The 26,358-nt window shown below is 51.5% G+C and overlaps 1 protein-coding gene across 1 annotated transcript in view; it reads left to right on the forward strand.

Annotated features, from left to right (window-relative positions):
- Positions 1–26,358, forward strand: part of ESR2 (estrogen receptor 2) — a 607,028-nt gene that overhangs the window by 401,721 nt on the left and 178,949 nt on the right. Inside the window, exon 4 of the mRNA XM_069638222.1 lies at positions 941–1,057. Coding sequence (XP_069494323.1) covers positions 941–1,057 — 117 coding nt within the window. The remainder of the gene's footprint in view (positions 1–940; positions 1,058–26,358) is intronic.

The raw sequence follows: 26,358 nt of genomic DNA on the forward strand, positions 1-26,358 counted from the left end.
TTTGCCCCTTCACAAAACAGGAAGTGGCATCACATACCATTGTTCCTAAGTACACTACGAAAAATATGGTTACGACATCACAATGTGATATGCATTTCATACAAGAATGGATCGCCATATGTACCGTTAATATCAGTGTTATAGGCTCATGTTACCAAATTACTGTCAATGCAAGCAGACGTCCATGGCCAAATGATAATGATGTGTTATTATATAGCACTTAGGCTTAAGCGCTTTAAATAGAAAAAATATACATACATTATCATCCAACCTGTGTTGCACTTATGTATCGACCTCGAAAGGATGAAAGGCTGAGTTCATGTGTTTAAGAACAGACTAAATCAGGGACTCACCCTCTGGAATATAATGAGTCTAGCAATGATTGTATATCTAGAAAGATCAGATTATTTGTTATTTATGTTCTTTCTTATTCAGGGTCACTGCTCAAGGTGTTACTTTTGTGGAACCCCCAGTTTTTTGTTAAGAGGCCTGAACAAGAAACCCGGGCACTTCAGAAACAAAGAGCCACATGGTGCTGGCCATAGGCTTACATTTAAAAAAATGAAAACGAACAAAACAATTGCTTCCTTTCCTTTTTTTTAGGGGTACCAAGGGAGACCACAGGGGTCGCAGTTGCGACCCCCTGGCGACCCCCAAATGATGTCCCTGCCAGCTCTTCCCTGGTGGGGACATTTGCCATCAACGGTCCTTGAAAGGAAAATGTAATGTAAGTTGTTAAAAGGCAAAACCTGGCTCCTTCTGCGCTAGAATGTGAAGGTGGCGAAGGCTGGAGGTCACGAGATTTGCTGCCTTTTTAAAATGATCAGTCTTCAGCTTTGTGAAGTAAAATAATCACTTTGCGTTGGAGATGCAAGTATGTCGTTATATAAGCTGAAATGCTAAACTATTCCCTTGAAATGTGTTTTATGCCTCCTTTTAGGACATAACGATTATATCTGTCCGGCAACTAATCAGTGCACGATTGACAAGAACCGGCGGAAGAGCTGCCAGGCCTGCCGCCTCCGGAAGTGCTTCGAAGTGGGAATGATGAAATGTGGTGAGCTTCTCTCTTCATAAAATACCTCTGTAAATGGGTTCATCTGATTGGACAGCACTCATAGGTTGATAGAGAGTAAACATTCCATACAATCGATGCATGGCCGCTGGAATGGCAGCTGTGTCTTTCTGTGGTTTTCCTGCAGTGGGATATGCAAAATGTTTGCTTGAGTTCTCTAACCAGTGCGACCCCACTGCCTTACTGATCGCGTTAGCCATGGTGGTCTTAACTGGGGCTGAAGGAGACCAGATGCCAAAGTGCAAGGAGCCAAGCGCCATGAATTAGGGTATTGATATGGGGAGTGGAAGGCGCCAAGCGCCATGAATAAGGGTATTGATATGGGGAGTGGAAGGAGACAAGCACCATGAATTAGGGTATTGATATGGGGAGTGGACGGAGCCAAACGCCATGAATTAGGGTATTGATATGGGGAGTGGAAGACGCCAAGTGCCATGAATTAGGGTATTGATATGGGGAGTGGACGGAGCCAAACGCCATGAATTAGGGTATTGATATGGGGAGTGGAAGACGCCAAGTGCCATGAATTAGGGTATTGATATGGGGAGTGGACGGAGCCAAACACCATGAATTAGGGTATTGATATGGGGAGTGGAAGGAGCCAAGCGCCATGAATTAGGGTATTGATATGGGGAGTGGACGGAGCCAAACGCCAAGAATTAGGGTATTGATATGGGGAGTGGAAGGATCCAAGCGCCATGAATTAGGGTATTGATATGATACGGGGAGTGGAAGGAGCCAAGCCCCAAGAAATTAGGGTATTGATATGGGGAGTGGAAGACGCCAAGCGCCATGAATTAGGGTATTGATATGGGGAGTGGAAGGATCCAAGCGCCATGAATTAGGGTATTGATATGGGGAGTGGAAGGAGCCAAGCGCCATGAATTAGGGTATTGATATGGGGAGTGGACGGAGCCAAACGCCATGAATTAGGGTATTGATATGGGGAGTGGAAGACGCCAAGTGCCATGAATTAGGGTATTGATTGATATGGGGAGTGGAAGGCACCAAGTGCCATGAATTAGGATATTGATATGGGGAGTGGAAGGAGGCAAGCGCCATGAATTAGGGTATTGATAGGGGGAGTGGAAGGAGGCAAGCGCCATGAATTAGGGTATTGATAGGGGGAGTGGAAGGAGGCAAGCGCCATGAATAAGGGTATTGATATGGGGAGTGGAAGGCACCAAGTGCCATGAATTAGGATATTGATATGGGGAGTGGAAGGAGGCAAGCGCCATGAATTAGGGTATTGATAGGGGGAGTGGAAGGAGGCAAGCGCCATGAATTAGGGTATTGATAGGGGGAGTGGAAGGAGGCAAGCGCCATGAATAAGGGTATTGATATGATACGGGGCGTGCAAGGAGCCAAGCGCCATGAATTAGGGTATTGATATGATACGGGGAGTGGAAGGCGCCAAGCCCCATGAATAAGGGTATTGATATGGGGAGTGGAAGGAGCCAAGCGCCATGAATAAGGGTATTGATATGGGGAGTGGAAGGATCAAACATCATGGATTAGGTTATTGATATGGGGAGTGGAAGGAGCCAAGCGCCATGAATTAGGGTATTGATAGGGGGAGTGGAAGGAGGCAAGCGCCATGAATTAGGGTATTGATATGATACGGGGCGTGCAAGGAGCCAAGCGCCATGAATTAGGGTATTGATATGGGGAGTGGAAGGAGCCAAGCGCCATGAATTAGGGTATTGCGATGGGGAGTGGAAGGAGCCAAACGCCATGAATTAGGGTATTGCGATGGGGAGTGGAAGGAGCCAAGCGCCATGAATTAGGTTATTGATATGGGGAGTGGAAGGAGCCAAGTGCCATGAATAAGGGTATTGATATGATACGGGGAGTGGAAGGAGCCAAGCGCCATGAATTAGGGTATTGATATGGGGAGTGGAAGGAGGCAAGCGCCATGAATTAGGGTATTGATATGGGGAGTGGAAGGAGGCAAGCGCCATGAATTAGGGTATTGATATGGGGAGTGGAAGGAGCCAAGTGCCATGAATTAAGGTATTGATATGGGGAGTGAAAGGAGGCAAGCGCCATGAATTAGGGTATTGATATGGGGAGTGGAAGGAGGCAAGCGCCATGAATCAGGGTATTGATATGGGGATTGGAAGGCGCCAAGCGCCATGAATTAGGGTATTGATATGGGGAGTGGAAGGAGGCAAGCGCCATGAATTAGGGTATTGATATGGGGAGTGGAAGGAGGCAAGCGCCATGAATTAGGGTATTGATATGGGGAGTGGAAGGAGGCAAGCGCCATGAATTAGGGTATTGATATGGGGAGTGGAAGGAGGCAAGCGCCATGAATTAGGGTATTGATATGGGGAGTGGAAGGAGGCAAGCGCCATGAATTAGGGTATTGATATGGGGAGTGGAAGGCACCAAGCGCCATGAATTAGGGTATTGATATGGGGAGTGGAAGGAGGCAAGCGCCATGAATCAGGGTATTGATATGGGGATTGGAAGGCGCCAAGCGCCATGAATTAGGGTATTGATATGGGGAGTGGAAGGAGGCAAGCGCCATGAATTAGGGTATTGATATGGGGAGTGGAAGGAGGCAAGCGCCATGAATTAGGGTATTGATATGGGGAGTGGAAGGCACCAAGCGCCATGAATTAGGATATTGATATGGGGAGTGGAAGGAGGCAAGCGCCATGAATCAGGGTATTGATATGGGGATTGGAAGGCGCCAAGCGCCATGAATTAGGGTATTGATATGATATGGGGAGTGGAAGGAGCCAAGCGCCATGAATTAGGGTATTGATTTGGGGGGTGGAAGGATCCAAGCGCCATGAATTAGGGTATTGATTTGGGGGGTGGAAGGATCCAAGCGCCATGAATTAGGGTATTGATTTGGGGGGTGGAAGGATCCAAGCGCCATGAATTAGGGTATTGATTTGGGGGGTGGAAGGATCCAAGCGCCATGAATTAGGGTATTGATTTGGGGGGTGGAAGGAGCCAAGCGCCATGAATTAGGGTATTGATATAGGGAGTGGAAGGATCCAAGCGCCATGAATTAGGGTATTGATATAGGGAGTGGAAGGATCCAAGCGCCATGAATTAGGGTATTGAGATGGGGAGTGGAAGGAGCCAAGCGCCATGAATTAGGGTATTGATATGGGGAGTGGAAAGAGGCAAGCGCCATTAATTAGGGTATTGATATGGGGAGTGGAAGGAGCCAAGCGCCATGAATTAGGGTATTTCTATGGGGAGTGGAAGGAGCCAAGCGCCATGAATTAGGGTATTGATATGGGGAGTGGAAGGAGCCAAGCGCCATGAATTAGGCTATTGATATGGGGAGTGGAAGGAGCCAAACCCCATGAATTAGGCTATTGATATGGGGAGTGGAAGGAGGCAAGCGCCATGAATTAGGGTATTGATATGGGGAGTGGAAGACGCCAAGCGCCATGAATTAGGCTATTGATATGGGGAGTGGAAGGAGGCAAGCGCCATGAATTAGGGTATTGATATGGGGAGTGGAAGACGCCAAGCGCCATGAATTAGGGTATTGATATGGGGAGTGGAAGGCACCAAGCGCCATGAATTAGGGTATTGATATGGGGAGTGGAAGACGCCAAGCGCCATGAATTAGGGTATTGATATGATACGGGGCGTGGAAGGAGCCAAGCGCCATGAATTAGGCTATTGATATGGGGAGTGGAAGGAGGCAAGCGCCATGAATTAGGGTATTGATATGGGGAGTGGAAGACGCCAAGCGCCATGAATTAGGGTATTGATATGGGGAGTGGAAGGCACCAAGCGCCATGAATTAGGGTATTGATATGGGGAGTGGAAGACGCCAAGCGCCATGAATTAGGGTATTGATATGATACGGGGCGTGGAAGGAGCCAAGCGCCATGAATTAGGCTATTGATATGGGGAGTGGAAGGAGGCAAGCGCCATGAATTAGGGTATTGATATGGGGAGTGGAAGGCACCAAGCGCCATGAATTAGGGTATTGATATGGGGAGTGGAAGACGCCAAGCGCCATGAATTAGGGTATTGATATGATACGGGGCGTGGAAGGAGCCAAGCGCCATGAATTCGGGTATTGATATGATACGGGGCGTGGAAGGAGCCAAGCGCCATGAATTAGGGTACTGATATGGGGAGTGGAAGGAGCCAAGCGCCATGAATTAGGGTATTGATATGGGGAGTGGAAGGAGCCAAGCGCCATGAATTAGGCTATTGATATGGGGAGTGGAAGGAGGCAAGCGCCATGAATTAGGGTATTGATATGGGGAGTGGAAGACGCCAAGCGCCATGAATTAGGCTATTGATATGGGGAGTGGAAGGAGCCAAGCGCCATGAATTAGGGTATTGATATGGGGAGTGGAAGGCACCAAGCGCCATGAATTAGGGTATTGATATGGGGAGTGGAAGACGCCAAGCGCCATGAATTAGGGTATTGATATGATACGGGGCGTGGAAGGAGCCAAGCGCCATGAATTCGGGTATTGATATGATACGGGGCGTGGAAGGAGCCAAGCGCCATGAATTAGGCTATTGATATGGGGAGTGGAAGGAGCCAAGCGCCATGAATTAGGCTATTGATATGGGGAGTGGAAGGAGCCAAGCGCCATGAATTAGGCTATTGATATGGGGAGTGGAAGGAGGCAAGCGCCATGAATTAGGGTATTGATATGGGGAGTGGAAGACGCCAAGCGCCATGAATTAGGCTATTGATATGGGGAGTGGAAGGAGGCAAGCGCCATGAATTAGGGTATTGATATGGGGAGTGGAAGACGCCAAGCGCCATGAATTAGGGTATTGATATGGGGAGTGGAAGACGCCAAGCGCCATGAATTAGGGTATTGATATGGGGAGTGGAAGGCACCAAGCGCCATGAATTAGGGTATTGATATGGGGAGTGGAAGACGCCAAGCGCCATGAATTAGGGTATTGATATGGGGAGTGGAAGGCACCAAGCGCCATGAATTAGGGTATTGATATGATACGGGCGTGGAGGGAGCGAAGTGCCATGAATTACGGTATGGATATGGGGAGTGGATCTTGCCCAGGAGAGTTCCAGGAAATATCTGCAGGACCATAGCGGGAGGAGCGCTGGAGATCTTGACGGAGGGTATTAATACTCTTTCAATCGGGGATTGGGCTCCGTAAGAGCCAACCGGGGGCTCTTCAAGCAGGATTCTTGGACAGCCCTAGAAAATGGATTCTATCAATAACTGACTACCCTGCGGCAATCTAGCAACTCTATCCTGGCAATAGGAGCTTGGCTAAAGTTTATAGAACATGTTGCCCTCCTCAGATCATAACCGGTTTGGGTGCATGTAGTGTCTTCCTCAGCAGGGGCTGCTTTCAATTATCCCCTTTAACACTTCTAAATCAGGTCAAAATGCTTACATTGCCTTATTAAATGATGATACTTTAAAATAGAATTACACAGATTCTCAGATAATCCTGGGGGAATCAGACATTGGATTTTGTTTTTATTGTTTTTTTGTGGCTACATCGTCTTGGCCTCCTTTGAAGTTCACTATTTAATGGGCTGGGATTGTTGCTTTGGCAGAGAGCTCATCAATTGCACATTAAACACAGATATCAAAGCTGTGCAGTCAGAGGGCGCCTGGCATCTGCCGGGACCAGAAGTGGGATCTCCTGAATTCTGCTCTAAATGTGCTGATACGCGAGGAATCATTGGCTTCTTTTCTAAGTTATTATTTTGTCGATGTTTACAGTTTATATTTTTGTGACAAATTACTGTCTTCCAAGATGGGTGGCTAGAATGTATGGCCTGAGTCATGATGTGCAGTTTTGCCTTTTTGGAGGCTTTGCAAGTGTCTCCTATGAGCCGCAGCTATTGTCGTGGGGAGTGAAGACAGGAGAGAGATGGGGTGTGAGGAGGGATGCAGCCTGTGGGTGTTGCTTGGGATTTCCCCCCCCCCACCCATTGAGCACCCTCTGTACCTGCCCCTCCCCCACATAGAGCCCGTTCCTCTGGGCCCTCTTTGAGCTTGCTCCGAGCTCTCTGGGGGGCCCTCGGAAACAAGCAATGGCTTCATTGCACTTAAAACCCAGCTTCTGGCTAAACATGTGTTCGCCAAGTATGCCTTCAGCCACTTGATTGAGAAGCTGCATGTGTGCCCTCGCATCACGTCCTTGTACTAAATTCTTGTTAAAAACAAGCATTGGTAAAGCCAAATCTGTTGGCTCTCGTACAGGCATTGGATTGGCGGTGTCTAGGCACTGCATAACGTAATCAGGTACTAATGCCACGTGCCAGCTGTTGCCATCTTATGTGCAAGTAGTACCATTACTGTAGTGCCTGGAAAATGCAGAGCCCATGCCTACACAAAAGCCCAAACTGTTTGCTATGCAATGCATGTTTACTCAGTAATGTTTAGTTGAGTTTAATTCTTATATAGCGCAGCACGCCCGTAGCCCTCAGTGCGTGGACAGAACAAAAAGACAAGAATCCAAATATAACATAAAAATACATAAGAACAGAATCAGTCAATATGAAGAGCGGCGGGAAAAAGAATGCGCAGAGCTTGCAGAGTCAAAACAAAAATGGCAATGCATAATCATTCTTAACTTAGTATGAAGGGACATGTTCTGCAAGTTTATATTTTTGTTAAAAAACACAAGGGTATACTGCTTAGTCAGCATGTAATGACGATGCAATCGGTATTGTCTGTTGAACACCAGTTAATACTCTGCACCCTCCGAAGGACTCTCAGAACTTGGGTTCGGACACAATTACGGCCCACTGTTTAATGTAGCCAGGCTAAAATGTTTATTTTTAAACACCTCCCTGGACTCATACTCACTGGGCTTTTCAACATTGGTAAGTAGAATGTGTGTGGACTCCATGGCAACACTCCTTAAAGTGGGGTCAGCTAGTATTGCCGTACAAGACTGTTTTGAACGAATAGACTTCGTAAATGAGAGATCGGATACAATAGGCGACTTAGCAAGTGTATGGGGTACCCCGCGAGGGACTTCACCCACTGATCTAGGGGCAGGCTTGGCTACAATCTCACGAAGATTCAACTCTTTACTTGGAGACTCTTCTGAGCTTGTTTGGCAACAGGGGCGTTGCTAGGGGGGGCTAAGGGGGCTATAGCCCCTGATCTTTTGGTTGTAGCCCCGGATAGAATCTCAGGAGCTACAGCCAAAAGACTAGCTAGCCCCCAGTCCCAACAGTTCCCACATCAGCTTAGCCCCGGGTCTTTTCCAGACCTAGCAACTCCCCTGTTTGGCAACCTTGCTGAACCCTGACCTGGATGTAAAAGGTTTCACAAGACTTGTTCTCACTGCTAGACTCGAATTGAGAAGATTGATGCTCGCTCTGCAGGTGTAACGGAGGAGTTTTAAAGTCCAGGGAATCAAGTCATGCACGAAAATCTACAACATTTACACACGCGTCGAGGTCCGGCTTGTTCCACAGCAGCAACTTCCTGAGCTACTCAGGCCACCATTCACCTTCTCAGGAACATCGGAGGTGACCTCCTCTGTTTTTCCCAAAGGAGATGGTGTTCTGGAACCTGATAGGCACATATCCTTCGGGACTGCCAGTTCCCTTACCCTCTGACAGCTCCCTGATAGCACTCACGTGAACAACATGAGAGGGCGTCGCCTTATTCAATGGCTGCACGCACACAGGAGAAAAATCCCCAGCTGACTCAATCTCTCCTCTAACAACTTTATCAGTGGAGTAAAGGGAATTCTTCTGGAGTCTTTGCCTCCTTGTTGCACTTAATGCCAAAACTTCAGTCCATCGACTATGACTCCCGCGAGGGACCGGGGATTCAGGCGGGAAAGAAGGTGTTCCTTGTGATGATTCTGTCCTACCCACAGAAATAGGGGAGTTAGACTGTAACAACATATCAGTGGCAGATTTAGGAAGCCGATCCATAGTAATCAGGGTGTTAGCCCTAGTAACTGGCCTTATTGTGGCACAAGTCAGATAAGGGTAGAGAGAAGCACTGTGGCCAAAAAGCAACAGAGCTTACCAGGAGGGCAGAATGTGGCGGCTAGTAGAGAAGCGCAGCAGAGCTTACCAGGGGGGCAGAATGTGGCGGCTAGTAGAGAAGCGCAGCAGAGCTTACCAGGAGGGCAGAATGTGGCGGCTAGTAGAGAAGCGCAGCAGAGCTTACCAGGGGGGCAGAATGTGGCAGCTAGTAGAGAAGCGCAGCAGAGCTTACCAGGGGGGCAGAATGTGGCCGCTAGTAGAGAAACGCAGCAGAGAGTTCACCAGGACTTAACGCTATACAGAGAGGGCAAAGAGTGGCCTGCAAGTGACTACCAACGGTCGACCAACGGCCAGCTAAGCAGTTGCGATAAAGCCCGGGCCAACCACTAAGGGCTCTCAAGGACGTGAAGGGTTGTGAAGGGGCCCCAATGCCTTCCCCGATAGCTGGCGTGGTACACAGCTCTCTGCGTGCCTCTGACCGTCCAGCTAGACTAGGAAAGCAGCCTGCATCTGGTCACGGACGCCCGGACGCCCAGCAAGAGTCAAGCTGTACCGCCTATAGGCGGCCACCTCCGGCGGGTTCTAATGCTTGCACCATGCTGGTTGTGTTGCTGTTGTACCTCACTCATGCGGGCCACCTCCGGCGGATTCTAATGCTTGCACCATGCTGGTTGTGTTGCTGTTGTACCTCACTCATGCGGGCCACCTCCGGCGGGTTCTAATGCTTGCACCATGCTGGTTGTGTTGCTGTTGTACCTCACTCATGCGGGCCACCTCCGGCGGATTCTAATGCTTGCACCATACTGGTTGTCTTGCTGTTGTACCTCACTCATGCGGGCCACCTCCGGCGGGTTCTAATGCTTGCACCATGCTGGTTGTGTTGCTGTTGTACCTCACTCATGCGGGCCACCTCCGGCGGATTCTAATGCTTGCACCATGCTGGTTGTGTTGCTGTTGTACCTCACTCATGCGGGCCACCTCCGGCGGATTCTAATGCTTGCACCATGCTGGTTGTGTTGCTGTTGTACCTCACTCATGCGGGCCACCTCCGGCGGGTTCTAATGCTTGCACCATGCTGGTTGTGTTGCTGTTGTACCTCACTCATGCGGGCCACCTCCGGCGGATTCTAATGCTTGCACCATCCTGGTTGTGTTGCTGTTGTACCTCACTCATGCGGGCCACCTCCGGCGGGTTCTAATGCTTGCACCATCCTGGTTGTGTTGCTGTTGTACCTCACTCATGCGGGCCACCTCCGGCGGGTTCTAATGCTTGCACCATCCTGGTTGTGTTGCTGTTGTACCTCACTCATGCGGGCCACCTCCGGCGGGTTCTAATGCTTGCACCATCCTGGTTGTGTTGCTGTTGTACCTCACTCATGCGGGCCACCTCCGGCGGGTTCTACTGCTTGCACCATCCTGGGTGTGTTGCTGTTGTACCTCACTCATGCGGGCCACCTCCGGCGGGTTCTAATGCTTGCACCATGCTGGTTGTGTTGCTGTTGTACCTCACTCATGCGGGCCACCTCCGGCGAGTTCTAATGCTTGCACCATCCTGGTTGTGTTGCTGTTGTACCTCACTCATGCGGGCCACCTCCGGCGGGTTCTAATGCTTGCACCATGCTGGTTGTGTTGCTGTTGTACCTCACTCATGCGGGCCACCTCCGGCGGGTTCTAATGCTTGCACCATGCTGGTTGTGTTGCTGTTGTACCTCACTCATGCGGGCCACCTCCGGCGGGTTCTAATGCTTGCACCATGCTGGTTGTGTTGCTGTTGTACCTCACTCATGCGGGCCACCTCCGGCGGGTTCTAATGCTTGCACCATGCTGGTTGTGTTGCTGTTGTACCTCACTCATGCGGGCCACCTCCGGCGGGTTCTAATGCTTGCACCATCCTGGTTGTGTTGCTGTTGTACCTCACTCATGCGGGCCACCTCCGGCGGATTCTAATGCTTGCACCATCCTGGTTGTGTTGCTGTTGTACCTCACTCATGCGGGCCACCTCCGGCGGGTTCTAATGCTTGCACCATCCTGGTTGTGTTGCTGTTGTACCTCACTCATGCGGGCCACCTCCGGCGGATTCTAATGCTTGCACCATCCTGGTTGTGTTGCTGTTGTACCTCACTCATGCGGGCCACCTCCGGCGGGTTCTAATGCTTGCACCATCCTGGTTGTTTTGCTGTTGTACCTCACTCATGCGGGCCACCTCCGGCGGGTTCTAATGCTTGCACCATCCTGGTTGTGTTGCTGTTGTACCTCACTCATGCGGGCCACCTCCGGCGGGTTCTAATGCTTGCACCATCCTGGTTGTGTTGCTGTTGTACCTCACTCATGCGGGCCACCTCCGGCGGGTTCTAATGCTTGCACCATCCTGGTTGTGTTGCTGTTGTACCTCACTCATGCGGGCCACCTCCGGCGGGTTCTAATGCTTGCACCATCCTGGTTGTGTTGCTGTTGTACCTCACTCATGCGGGCCACCTCCGGCGGGTTCTAATGCTTGCACCATCCTGGTTGTGTTGCTGTTGTACCTCACTCATGCGGGCCACCTCCGGCGGGTTCTAATGCTTGCACCATCCTGGTTGTGTTGCTGTTGTACCTCACTCATGCGGGCCACCTCCGGCGGGTTCTAATGCTTGCACCATCCTGGTTGTGTTGCTGTTGTACCTCACTCATGCGGGCCACCTCCGGCGGGTTCTAATGCTTGCACCATCCTGGTTGTGTTGCTGTTGTACCTCACTCATGCGGGCCACCTCCGGCGGGTTCTAATGCTTGCACCATCCTGGTTGTGTTGCTGTTGTACCTCACTCATGCGGGCCACCTCCGGCGAGTTCTAATGCTTGCACCATCCTGGTTGTGTTGCTGTTGTACCTCACTCATGCGGGCCACCTCCGGCGGGTTCTAATGCTTGCACCATGCTGGTTGTGTTGCTGTTGTACCTCACTCATGCGGGCCACCTCCGGCGGGTTCTAATGCTTGCACCATGCTGGTTGTGTTGCTGTTGTACCTCACTCATGCGGGCCACCTCCGGCGGGTTCTAATGCTTGCACCATGCTGGTTGTGTTGCTGTTGTACCTCACTCATGCGGGCCACCTCCGGCGGGTTCTAATACTTGCACCATGCTGGTTGAGTTGCTGTTGTACCTCACTCATGCGGGCCACCTCCGGCGGATTCTAATGCTTGCACCATCCTGGTTGTGTTGCTGTTGTACCTCACTCATGCGGGCCACCTCCGGCGGGTTCTAATGCTTGCACCATCCTGGTTGTGTTGCTGTTGTACCTCACTCATGCGGGCCACCTCCGGCGGATTCTAATGCTTGCACCATCCTGGTTGTCTTGCTGTTGTACCTCACTCATGCGGGCCACCTCCGGCGGATTCTAATGCTTGCACCATCCTGGTTGTGTTGCTGTTGTACCTCACTCATGCGGGCCACCTCCGGCGGATTCTAATGCTTGCACCATACTGGTTGTGTTGCTGTTGTACCTCACTCATGCGGGCCACCTCCGGCGGATTCTAATGCTTGCACCATCCTGGTTGTGTTGCTGTTGTACCTCACTCATGCGGGCCACCTCCGGCGGGTTCTAATGCTTGCACCATACTGGTTGTGTTGCTGTTGTACCTCACCCATGCGGGCCACCTCCGGCGGATTCTAATGCTTGCACCATCCTGGTTGTGTTGCTGTTGTACCTCACTCATGCGGGCCACCTCCGGCGGGTTCTAATGCTTGCACCATACTGGTTGTGTTGCTGTTGTACCTCACTCATGCGGGCCACCTCCGGCGGATTCTAATGCTTGCACCATGCTGGTTGTGTTGCTGTTGTACCTCACTCATGCGGGCCACCTCCGGCGAGTTCTAATGGCTGCACCATGCTGGTTGTGTTGCTGTTGTACCTCACTCATGCGGGCCACCTCCGGCGAGTTCTAATGCTTGCACCATCCTGGTTGTGTTGCTGTTGTACCTCACTCATGCGGGCCACCTCCGGCGAGTTCTAATGCTTGCACCATGCTGGTTGTGTTGCTGTTGTACCTCACTCATGCGGGCCACCTCCGGCGGGTTCTAATGCTTGCACCATACTGGTTGTGTTGCTGTTGTACCTCACTCATGCGGGCCACCTCCGGCGGATTCTAATGCTTGCACCATGCTGGTTGTGTTGCTGTTGTACCTCACTCATGCGGGCCACCTCCGGCGGGTTCTAATGCTTGCACCATACTGGTTGTGTTGCTGTTGTACCTCACTCATGCGGGCCACCTCCGGCGGATTCTAATGCTTGCACCATCCTGGTTGTGTTGCTGTTGTACCTCACTCATGCGGGCCACCTCCGGCGGGTTCTAATGCTTGCACCATACTGGTTGTCTTGCTGTTGTACCTCACTCATGCGGGCCACCTCCGGCGAGTTCTAATGCTTGCACCATCCTGGTTGTGTTGCTGTTGTACCTCACTCATGCGGGCCACCTCCGGCGGGTTCTAATGCTTGCACCATGCTGGTTGTGTTGCTGTTGTACCTCACTCATGCGGGCCACCTTCGGCGGGTTCTAATGCTTGCACCATGCTGGTTGTGTTGCTGTTGTACCTCACTCATGCGGGCCACCTCCGGCGGGTTCTAATGCTTGCACCATGCTGGTTGTGTTGCTGTTGTACCTCACTCATGCGGGCCACCTCCGGCGGGTTCTAATGCTTGCACCATCCTGGTTGTGTTGCTGTTGTACCTCACTCATGCGGGCCACCTCCGGCGGGTTCTAATGCTTGCACCATCCTGGTTGTGTTGCTGTTGTACCTCACTCATGCGGGCCACCTCCGGCGGATTCTAATGCTTGCACCATACTGGTTGTCTTGCTGTTGTATCTCACTCATGCGGGCCACCTCCGGCGGATTCTAATGCTTGCACCATACTGGTTGTGTTGCTGTTGTACCTCACTCATGCGGGCCACCTCCGGCGGATTCTAATGCTTGCACCATACTGGTTGTGTTGCTGTTGTACCTCACTCATGCGGGCCACCTCCGGCGGGTTCTAATGCTTGCACCATCCTGGTTGTGTTGCTGTTGTACCTCACTCATGCGGGCCACCTCCGGCGGGTTCTAATGCTTGCACCATCCTGGTTGTGTTGCTGTTGTACCTCACTCATGCGGGCCACCTCCGGCGGATTCTAATGCTTGCACCATCCTGGTTGTGTTGCTGTTGTACCTCACTCATGCGGGCCACCTCCGGCGGGTTCTAATGCTTGCACCATCCTGGTTGTGTTGCTGTTGTACCTCACTCATGCGGGCCACCTCCGGCGGATTCTAATGCTTGCACCATCCTGGTTGTGTTGCTGTTGTACCTCACTCATGCGGGCCACCTCCGGCGGATTCTAATGCTTGCACCATGCTGGTTGTGTTGCTGTTGTACCTCACTCATGCGTATTATCCGTCTGTCGGCTCCCGTGCGGCGCCTGGATTGCACACTCTAGCAGCTCACCAGGCCTGACAGATGTTCCCATTGCGTACATTGATTGGGCCTGATTTGCAAACCTTGTGTCAATGGGATGGCTCCAGGATATTACATCAGGCCCAACAAGTTTAACTTCTTTTAAGGAGTAGTGGCTACTACACTGCTCCAGTCGCGGTTTAGAACAATTCTTTGAATGACAAGTGTGTGCCTCTCTGACTAATGATATATAAATGAATGTCGTGCTATTACTTTTGAAATGTTTCTGAAGTTGTTTACTTCATGGAAGAACGAATCCTGCTTCACATGACTCAGGGCCGTGGTGTCCTCATTTAATGTAGGCGCAGGTGAGTTAAGGGGATTTAATAATTGCTGCACATTACTGTCGCGCGCAGGCCGCTCCCTATGTCCCGGATCAGGGTTCCCCCCTGTGGCGCCATCTGATAATTGCGCTTAAGGGCAGTTTCACTGAGATCTGGAAAGTCCACTTAGCTTCTCCCTGTGCCCGAGGTAGAGCAGAGAGTGTCACGCTGCCAAGAAGATGCACATTTGCACAAGGTTGGGTAGTTGCACCTTGTGCGCATGTGCAATGGGGGACATTTGCGTATCCTGACGTCTTGTATCTCTAGTGCAGGCACACCTCAGGGGCGTGCTTCTGTTTTGCCTCCACGCCTAAGAGGGACACCCACTGCTCTTACCCCTGAAGAGCCTGTGGAGGCGTCACAGACATAAGCAGAGGTTTCCATCTGCCACTTGCTAGCGCCTCCTTGCTTCACTAGAAGGACATTTATGGGATGTCTTACCACTGAACTCAGCACCCATCTTGGTTTGTGGAATGTGCTCCTTCCCACGCTGAATCCCCCAAGGCTGGGTTACTGATACTGCAGCCATACCCGTAGCCTTATATCCAGCTGTTGCACGCAAGCTTGAGGTGTCTATGCTTCTTCAAGAGTTGCTGCCTGACCTAGTCTGCATTACAGAACCATGGCTAACCGAGGCCTCTGGCCCGGATGTGGGGCCACTGCTCCCAGACGGATATTCCATTCTGCGTGGAGATATGATGGCGTCTCATCCTGGAGCAGTCTTTCCTGCTCTTTGCTTCCTTGCGCCCCTACCTGTGATTGGGAGGCAATGCTGCTGAGTGTTGTGGTCTCTGCGTCATGTGCGTTCGATATACTCATAGGTTATCGGCCGCCCTCTTCAAGCGTATCTCAATCTGAGTACGTTTTCTCCCCGGCTATATCTGCAATATCCATGAAGCGTAATATTCTATCTGTACTGGGTGATTACAACCTATGGACAGACTCTATGGACTGCAGACTGGTAGCTTCCACACTGACCTAACTCAGCAGGTTCTCAAGCCAACGCACGCTAAGGGTCCTAATCTTGACCTTATTTTTGCACCCCCTGAGCTGGCTCGCCCTAGTCCCAGTCGTATTCTGCCCTGGACTGACCATCGCTTGGTTCCCTTTTGCTTGTTTCTGCAGGCTGCCTGTGAGGGTAGAGTGCCCTCCAAAATTTAGCAAAGAAGCTGACGCCCCTCATTGATTAAGCGACAGGTTATATACAGGTATCACTCACAAAAGAATGGCGGTCTACCAAAGCCATTACTTCTGATGCAGTTACTCATTGCTGGCCAAACTGCTGCGGATCAGCTTGCATCACTAAAACTGGTTAGGAACAGTGCCCGCCCTCTGCTCCATGGTTTTATCCTGAGCTGAGGGAATTTAGAGGGAAGATTCGCCGAGCTGAGCGCCAGTGGCGTTCTAAACCTGATCCTGCGGCCATATCTTGTTATCGAGCTACTCTAGCCTCCTATCATGTAGCTATCATGTCCACCAAATGTGTGTTCTTTCAGGAAGCAATTAAATCGGTGGCAAACACTTCGAGAGTACGGTGCAGAACAGTCAAGAACTTGCTGCTTCCTATATCTAGCAGATGGCTTCACTGAAAAAGTGGAGAGAATTAGAGCCGATATCAGTCATCCATGATCACTGTGCCGCCTGCGTTGCTAGTCGATGGAAAGTTCTCAGAGCCGGCTCCTGACTCGCCTGTTCTTGATCCCTTTCAATTGCGAGATGCCCCTGAAGTCACTCGATTGGTTGAACAGTTCAAGTCGGTATCTCCCATGGAGGGAATCCCTCTTCTCCGGTTTAGAGCAATGGTGACAGATGCTGATGTAATGTTGGCCAAAGAGCTGAACTCGCCTTTATTTTTGGGTCAATACCAGCAAGCCTGAAGCATGCCTCGGTGGTGCCCTTGCTGAAAAAACCCAGGCCCGATGCAACTGTCCTCTCCAACTATCGCTCAATATCACTGCTGCCTTTTTTCATGAATGTGTTGGAAGCATGGGTAACTCCTCAGTTCAGGGGCTTTCTGGAGGGCAATCAGGTCTTGGAACCTGAGCAGCTTGGCCACTTATGGGCACCAAATCCGTGCTGATGTAGGTACTGGATGATCTAGTTAAGATCCGTGAAGACGAGGCCCGCCTTCGGCCCTATTGATCCTGCACTTTTGCTATCTAGGCTGCAAAGCATAGGTGTTTGTGGCAAGACGTATTATTGGTTTGAATCATTCTTTGATTGCCAGAAACAAACCATTTATTTATCTCCTTTCAAATCATCACCTGTGGCTGTGACATGTGGAGTGCCCCATGGGTCGGCATTGTGCCCCCTTATTTTACATCCAGCCCCTGGCTCATTTGATCCGCTCTTTTAATTTTCGTTTCTTTTGTTATGCAGATGACACCCAGATAATTTTTAGGTTGAATTTGGATCATGGTGCCACGGAGGTCCACCTGAGAGCCTGTCTGGAACCATTCGGACGCTGGATGAACCAAAACTGGCTTAAGCTAAAATGGGAGGAAAAACAGAGATGTTAGTAGTGGGTCTTGCCTCGTCATCCTCCCCTGGACCTCACTTCATTGGCAGTCTGACCTCTGCCCTCTTCCTACACCTGTTAAGGTGGTAAAAAGTCTAGGGGTGAACTGTTCCTCCTCACCTACTCTGGAGGCTCATTTTGGAGCTATCTGTAGTAGTGGGCTATTGAGGTTGAAGTAAGTTCTCTTCCTTATTCCATCCGAGTTTCGTGCCCGAACTGTTGCAGCAGTCCTGAATGACAGTTTAGATTACTGCAATGCTCTGTTGCTAGCTCAACCAGGCTATTTGCTGAATCGACTACAGGTGCTTCAGAATAATGTGGTTCGATTGGTCGCCGGTATCCCCTGTGGGCAGCCTGTGTCGATGGCTCGGTACAAACTACACTGGTTGCCCGTTGTGGCTCGTGCCCATTTCCAATCCCTGCGCCTCATGCAAGGCTGCAAGGCCCTCCAGGAGAAGATTAAGCTGTCTTTTCCTTCTAGGTATCTACGATCGGCCTCTCCGATCCAGCTGGTTTTTCCTCATTACCGCTTGGAACGCTGTGAAGACCAGCCTTTTTCCATTGCATGGCCAAAGCAGTGGAATTTACTGCCGGTGCCACTTCGCCAGACTCAGGATTTGAGTAGATTCAAGCTACATCTTAAGACCCTGTTGTTTAATTAATCTTTGCTGCCCCTGCTGAATTTTGCCACAAGAACCCGATTGTTTGATTAATTGGCTGAGAGGTTTAGCTGTGGAACCATAAACTTTCATCCAGTTGCCTGGAAATTTGGTTATTAAGCGCAGTGAAAACCTGCATTCAGAAACCGAGATAGAAAGACACTCCGTGGTATTGTGCGTGTGCGTGCACGCGTTATAGCATCACGGCACCTGCTCAAGATCATACATTTGCTGTGCATTTCAACAACCTCAAACTTGCATCCAGTCAACAAGAGATTTCTAAATAGGGCGCTGTGAAAGCCCATATTCCAAAATTCACAATATTGGGCGTATGCATCATGACATCATACACACAAAGGCGTTGCAGGGACCACTCAAGTTCTGAAAATGACTGTATATCTCAATAACCAATAATTACTCCTACGTCCTGTCCCCTTTCCTCCATACCGTATAGGCGTCCCTTGCTAGAAACGGGAAACAGAACCTTTTTCACCAGAAAAATTGTCTTCCCCTTTAAATTTAGATGTGCATGGGGGCGAGACTCTGGGAGCATGTGCTCCCCTGACTCTGCCCACCAGTGCCACTCCCCAGTCCTCTTTTCTGTGTCGACGAGAGTGGACCGATTTCAACAGCGCTACAGGGTAAGGACTCAGGCCTTGTAATTCGGTGTGCACTTCCCCAGGATATTTTCCCTTTTTTGTCCCATGGGCAATTCTTCAGAGTTCAAAGTACTCTGTCCTCTGGTGCCATGCTTCTACCCTGCACATGTTCACGGCGGTGGGATTCAACAGGTGTCCGGCCTGCAAGGGTTCTTTCCCCACGTCAGATCCAGATGTGCTCAGCCTCAGGTGCCTTGGCCCGGACCATGGTTCGGCGTGCAACGTGCTCACCCCGCGTTTGTTGAAGAACTACCTGGCCAGGTGGAGGAAGCTATTCTCGAGATCTCCACGGGAGAACCTCAATGAGTATGTCAGAAGGAAGAGCAGGCCAAGGTAGGTGCTCTGTTCTCCTGTGCACCCCGCAAGGGCAACTCCTTCCCTGGGAAGCGTCCAAGTGGGAGGGGCTTTCCAGGTCCTAAGCCCAGCAAAGGGAGTGAGGCTCGAGGGTCTACCGGCCAACCAGCTGAGGGGTCCACGGACCCGCCTGGTCCCACCACTGAGGGGCCGCAAGGATCTTATACCAGGGACCTCCCCGAGGGGCTCAGCTCTGTCACTGTGCCCAATGCCAAGGGGGTGCCTATATACGTATTACCAGCACTACCGCTGCCATGGCCGAGGGCACTCCGCCTTCCAGGTACCTACCTGAGTTGCAGGGAAGGTCTGAGCCTTTGCAATCCAGCGCACAGGCTGAGACTGATCCCAGTACAGCAGGCGTCACACAGCAGGCATGTGGTGCAGTACAGGATAAAATGGCCACCTGACCAGACAAAATGGCAACACTTCCAGGGCCTTCCCATTCCATCACACAGGCATCCGAGCGCACGTCAAGGTGGGGGTATTGGCAGTCGTGCTAAACATCCACCCAACCACAAGAGCCAGCATCCCTTTGCAGAGGGATGTCAAAGCTTTAGCCAAGAAAGGCTGGATGAAGCCACATTCCACACAACCTACCAATAAGTGCCTGGATGCTAAGTCTAGGCAGGCTGCGGGGGGTGCTCTCATTCTGTCGGTGCACCCGCATCCACATTCCTCAGTTATTGCAGCACCCTCTATGTATTCTAAGCCTCAAGCCTCCACATCTGCCCCTACATCAGCCCTCCTAGGAAAGGAAGAAAAGCTCCTGGAGGCATGTGGGAAGAAGATCTATTCCGATGCTACGCTCCACCTGCGGCAGGCCAATGCGGACGCCATGCTTGCTGCAGTTAATCAAAAACTTTAGCCAGCGTCACCCACGCTCTGACAAAGGTCATACCTTCAATGGCTTCAGAGCCTTTCAGGAGCACCGTTCCAGGCAGCTGGACAGGTCACACATCCAGCACCGGTGTAAGCAGCACAAATCATCTAACAAGGGGTTCTTCCAGTCCCCCTCCAGGGTACCAGCCTCAGAATGAAAGAAACAGTGACGGTGCCATCCAGTGGGGGGCAGGCTTGCCCTTCACATTCATTCCTAGCGGACAAGGTTCGCGGACCCATGGATTCTCTCAGTGGTTTCTTCGGGCTTCCGCTTGCCGATACCTCCATTTCCTCTTTCCTCCTTCCCTCTCCTAGGGATTGGGATGGCAACTCTTCTGGCGGAGATCCGCTCGCTCATGGTGAGTCAGTCGGTGGAGGAGGTTCCAGCCTCACAGCGAGGTATGGGATTCTATTCCCTTATCTTTGCCATACAGAAAAAGAACCAGGCTGGCCTGAGAGTTGTACTAGACCTTTCATCCCCTCCAAACGTTCAAGGTGGTACCCCAGCACTCTGCAGAGACACTTTGTGGGGGAGACTTATGCACATGCCATACGATTTGGGGTTCTCCATCAACCGCAGGAAGTCGCAGTTACTTTCCACGCAGTCCTTATTCCTGGGGCTAATTTGGGATACGAGTGTGGAAATGATCTTCCCCTCAGAGGATAAGACCACGGCCATCAAGAAGGCCACGCAGCATTTTCTCAGCAGACCAGTTACCTCGGCATGGTGGTACCAGCACCTACTCGGAATAATGGTGGCTTGCCTCTTGGCAGTGCCAAACACAAGGCCCAAGATTAGGAGGCTACAGCTGCATTTCTCAGCCTCTTGAAATCAGGAGACGGGCTCCCAAGGGGCTCCAGTCAGCATACCACAATACCTTCACCATGACCTCTCGGTGTGGAGGGCCGACTTCAATCTGTTAGTGAGCAGGCAGTTCAGGCTGCCGCCCCCAGTGATCACCATTACCACAGACTTGTCCGTAGAGATATGGGGGGCTACCCTGGGCAGCCACAGTGTCCATGGAGTCTGGTCATGGCAGGAATACCTGGAACACATAAACTTGCTTGAGATGATGGCCATCTGGCTGGCTCTCAAAGCGTTGGTCCCCATGGTCAGCAACAAGTCAGTTTGCATTCAGACAGACAGCTGCGCATGCGTGCATTACATCAACAAGCAGGGCGGTACCAGGTCTCCTCCGCTCTGCAGGCTGTCCATCGACATATGGGAGGGGGCACTGTCGACCAACATTTACCTATCAGCAATCCCCCTCCCTGGGGAAACCAACTTGCAGGCGGACAGACTCAGCAGGCTGGGGGTCGACAACTATGAGTGGCAGTTGAACGAGGATGTCCTGAGGGACATATTCATCAGGCGGGGCCACCCTCAGGTGGACCTATTCGCCACCAAGAGCACCAGGAGATGCTACCAGTTTGCATCCTGGATGGGGCAAGACGGGTGCTCTCTGGGGGGGTATGTTGCAGATTCAGTGAAACGACATGAGTGCATATGATTTCCCCCCTCTCCATTAATTCACAGGGTTATCTGCAGAGTAAAGGAGTCACAGAATCTTTGGGTCATCTTGGTAGCTCTGTGGTGGCCAACCAAACCTTGGTTCTCAGAACTCCTCCGACTGTCGGGTCAGCCTCCGGTCCCCCTTCCTTTGGGTCCAGCCCCCTGCTATCCCAGCAGGGGGGCACAGTGGTTCACCCCGCTCTGCAGAAGTTAGCCCTGGCAGCAGGGTTCCTGAACAGATCACCATGAAACATCTGCACCTGTCACAGGTCAACCTGGCAATCGTTCAGGGGGCAAGAATCGACTTGACACAGAGTCAGTACAGAATAAAATGGACCAGGTTCTGTCACTGGGCCAAGGCAAACAAGATAGATCCTCTGCCTTGCTCACTGGACAACGCGTTATCCTTCTCTGTGCATCTGGCTCACTCCGGTGTGCAGGCAGACACCGGTCATACTTATCTGGTGGCCATAGGGGCCTGCAAGAACTCTGGAGACAACATCTTCTCCTCTTCCGATCCGGTGGTCAAAAAGAACTTGGTGGGCCTGAACAGATTGTATCCCCTGGTCAAGCATCCACATCCGGTCTGGGTCCTTAACGTGGTGCTGGGCGCCCTGGCCCACAAGCCTTTCAAGCCTATGGCGTCAGCGGATATCAGGCTGGTTACAATGAAGACTGCTCTGCTGGTTGGCCTACATCAGTGCACAGGATCAGAGAGATACAGGCGCTGGTGGCTTCAGAGCCGTATAACACATTTTACTGGGACAGGATGGTGCTTAGGACACACCCTGCATTTCTCCCTAAGGTTGTGTCATCGTTTCGCCTTAATGTTGAGATAGTACCTCTGACATTCTGTGCAGATCTAAAGGATGAGGCACAGAAACTATTGCACTGTTGGATGTCAGACGTGCTCTAAGATTTTACCTGGACAGGACAAAGAGCTTCTGTAAATCAGATGCCTTGTTCATCACTTTTGGCGGGTCAAAACCGGGCTGTCGTGCCTCCAAGGCTTCAATAGGAAGGTGGATGGTTATGGCCATCAAGAAGGCGTATGGGGGCAGCACAGGTCTTTGCCAGCAAACATGCATGCCCACGCCATCAGAGCCAAGGCCACGGCTGTGGCAGACGATCAGCAAGACGACTACCTGGGCTTCCCCATCGGCCTTTTGCAAACACTACTGCTTGGATGCCAGCGCCAGATTTGATGCAGCATTTGGCCAGTGTGAGAAACCTGAAGGTGTCTCACCCGCCAGTCCCCAGGGATCTGTCATCCAGGGGGGCCAGGACACGGCCATCGCTTTTGGATCCAGTTCCTGGGGGTGGACCAGTGCAGAAGGATCACCTGGGGGAGGGGTCTTCGTGGAGCGGAAGTGGGATACAGGACGGCGAGATGCAGTATCCCCTTCCCTGTAACACCATTACCCCATCCTATGAAGAAGGATACTTAGGAACTCAACCCCCACCTGTTTCCCAACACAAACACTTTTTCATTGACAGCTCACTACAAGAGAAAACGGACTAACACTCGAGCCGTATACCCGACATGTCACAATACAATGATCAGGCAGGGTCAGAAAATTACTGACCATTACACACACCTGACTTCCATCACACTTCCCCATACGGATAAAAGGTGGAGCACGAAATCGCACTTGCAGCAAGGCAGGGGAGCGCATGCTCCCAGGGCCGCGTCCCCGCACGCATCTAAATTTAAAGGGGAAGATCATTTTTCTGGTGTAGAGGGTTCTGTTTCGTGTCCCTAGCAAGGGACGCTCATACAGTATGGAGGAAAGGGGACTATGGACTAGAAGTACGTTAGTCAATACGGTGAGTAACATATATTGACTTTGGGTATGATGCCGAGAGAGAAACTGAGTATTGCTAATCCAGAAATACATTCCATTCATTTATATGGTGGAGAGGAGCGGCCGTGTGCAAGCCACGATTCTGCCTCCCCCTTCCTCTCCTCCATACAAATACTCCAGCATTTACGCCGGCAAGAAAGCAGGCGGATTCCATAGAAAATGCTGCCGGCCAAGAGTACATGGAAGGCGGCGTTTACTCTATTTGCACGCCACCATGTTACTCTCCGCTTTTGTACTCTGACATGCGCAGGGGCCTGTGTACGCCAGCATAGAAACATAACAGGTTCCCTCCGTGTAAAGTACAGGGTCTCCAAAATGTGCACCAATGTATCTCTACAGTAGGGTGACCAGACGTCCGGGTTTTCCCGGGACAGTCCGGGGAAATCACCCCCCATAGCTCTCAACTCACCCCCTTTTGGCGGGTGTCACCCGCCTTGTAAAGGGCTGAATCACCCGCCAAGCCTCCTGCACGCCCATTCATTTCAATGGGCGTCTCACCCGCCAAAAACAAAATCGGGTGATTTAACCGCCTTTGCAACACAAATGGTTGAGAGCTATGACCCCCTGTCACGGGAGTTTTTTTCATTTTGCAAATCCCGTCCGGGGTCTGCAAGGGTGGGTGCCCAAGTTCCCTGTTTGTGCCGGGACTCGATTACGAAATCCCGAAATCGGGTCCCGGCGCAACTTTAAATGCGCGAATGGGGCGTGAAAAGCATTTCACGCCCCCATTTCCTCTCCCTTGGCCTCCCCGGCCTCTTTCCTCCAATAAGAGGGGTGTGCATGTGAGCACACCCCCTCCGCGCCCCCCCTAGCCCCGCAACAGGCCAGCGACCTGGAAGTAGGACTATATCTTTGTATTTATTTATGGTAGTCCTACTTTTATGTCTATGGCCTCTCCGGGTTTTTTTTGTTGAAAAATCTGGTCACCCTACTCTACAGTTCCCATAAAGATCCATGGGTTTTCCACCAGCGTGAATTTTCCACATGTTGTCAGAACCCCGTGTGCTATTTGGAGGTGGAGCGGGAATGCATAAGGACATGTAGATCGTTTCCGTGCTCCCACTGTGCCTCCAAAGAGCATTAACCCCCCCTCCCCCCAGATAGATGAAACCTCTGTTTTACGCTTTACTTTTACGTTCGGGGTGCTTAGAAAGTTACCCCTACAGTGATAGTGTGCTTCTGTATGTACAAGGGAGCGCAGAACTGCACACAACGGATTCTGTGCAAAATAAGGGGGGGCTAACATACATGTCTTGTAAAATGGTGCTAACATGGTACCGCCATCCAAACATTTTGCACTTGGTAAAAGTGTAATCCATACCCATTTTGGCAGCACCCACACTTGCAATAAGATATGGTCTGCTACAAGGTTTTATTTAGCGCTCACCCACCTTAACAAGGCCTCTTAGCGCTATAATTAAGGCCGCTAATGACTGCGTGTGCCTGCCGCATCATAGGTCCCAGTTTAGGAATTAAAAAGGTCTTTATTTTAGGGCAAAACCTGAAAAGATCATTTTCTTCAGAGGCGTGCCACGCCTTCATGCAAGCCTCGCCTTCACGCGTGCCACGCCTTCATGCAAGCCACGCCTTCCTTCATGCAAGCCACGCCTTCATGCAAGCCACGCCTTCACGCGTGCCACGCCTTCATGCAAGCCACGCCTTCCTTCATGCAAGCCGCGCCTTCATGCAAGCCACGCCTTCCTTCATGCAAGCCACGCCTTCATGCAAGCCACGCCTTCACGCGTGCCACGCCTTCATGCAAGCCACGCCTTCCTTCATGCAAGCCGCGCCTTCATGCAAGCCACGCCTTCCTTCATGTAAGCCACGCCTTCATGCAAGCCACGCCTTCACGCGTGCCACGCCTTCATGCAAGCCACGCCTTCCTTCATGCAAGCCACGCCTTCACGCAAGCCACGCCTTCCTTCATGCAAGCCACGCCTTCATGCAAGCCACGCCTTCACGCGTGCCATGCCTTCATGCAAGCCACGCCTTCCTTCATGCAAGCCACGCCTTCACGCAAGCCACGCCTTCCTTCATGCAAGCCACGCCTTCATGCAAGCCACGCCTTCACGCGTGCCATGCCTTCATGCAAGCCACGCATCCTTCATGCAAGCCACGCCTTCATGCAAGCCACGCCTTCACGCGTGCCATGCCTTCATGCAAGCCACGCATCCTTCATGCAAGCCACGCCTTCCTTCATGCAAGCCACGCCTTCATCTTTTGGTATGCTGGAGAGGAGGGGCGGAACGCAACTTGTGTTTGCCGACGCCTCCCTTCCTCTCTGTCATATAAATGCTGCAGCATTTGTGCAGGCAAGTATTATCATGCCAGCACATATGCTGGGAATCCCTGTGGAGCACAAAGCAGGCGAACTCCATACGGTTCTATTGTAAACGCTGCCTACCATGCGAGCGCGGTAGACATCGCTCACAATTAAACGCTGCCTACCATGGCCGCCTTTGTCCCTGCGCATTTGCTGTCTACCATGATTAAAATGTGATAGCGCAGGCCTGGCTACGCTCCAGATTACGAAATAGTGCAAAATGAGCTCCCAAGTGAGTGTCAGTCAGGCGGAGATCTGAAGGGAGAGAGTTCCCTTGTTTGGCGGCCTGGGCGCCTTCTTGCAGATCTGGCTACTGCAACGAGATGCAATTCCGAGGACTTCCGTGCACATGTGCATTGTCAGTCGGAGCGCCTCACCCTCTGCCCGGTGCCTGCATAGGCTTGTAATCGCTCATCAGTCGGCTGTTAGCCTCTCCAGCCTGCGTTTCCATGGTGCTGCCCTCTGGCCTCTGCCCTCTAGAGGCCATGATTGTTACAGCACCTCTGGAGGGCCTGCGCTTGGCCCCCATCTCCCAAGGCCTGACAGCTGCGAGACCACCCTCTGCTACCTTCAGAATTTCGTTCGACTTACCTCCATTAAGGAACACCTTCTTACGAGCGCCGCAATCAGCGTAATAGTTATTTAACATCCGAAAAGCTGTGACAGGGAACATTTTGCCATCAGCACGAGAACTGCCTTGAAGTCTGAAATAAAGGGGGAAAGGCAGGCCAGGCTTTGCATTTGAAATGCTCCCTGCTGACAGGTGGGAAATTCCTGCTGCTGCAAT

The sequence above is a fragment of the Ambystoma mexicanum genome, chromosome 14 (genome assembly GCF_040938575.1).
Source record: "Ambystoma mexicanum isolate Mex_15411 chromosome 14, UKY_AmexF1_1, whole genome shotgun sequence".
Classification (NCBI taxonomy): Eukaryota; Metazoa; Chordata; class Amphibia; order Caudata; family Ambystomatidae; genus Ambystoma; species Ambystoma mexicanum.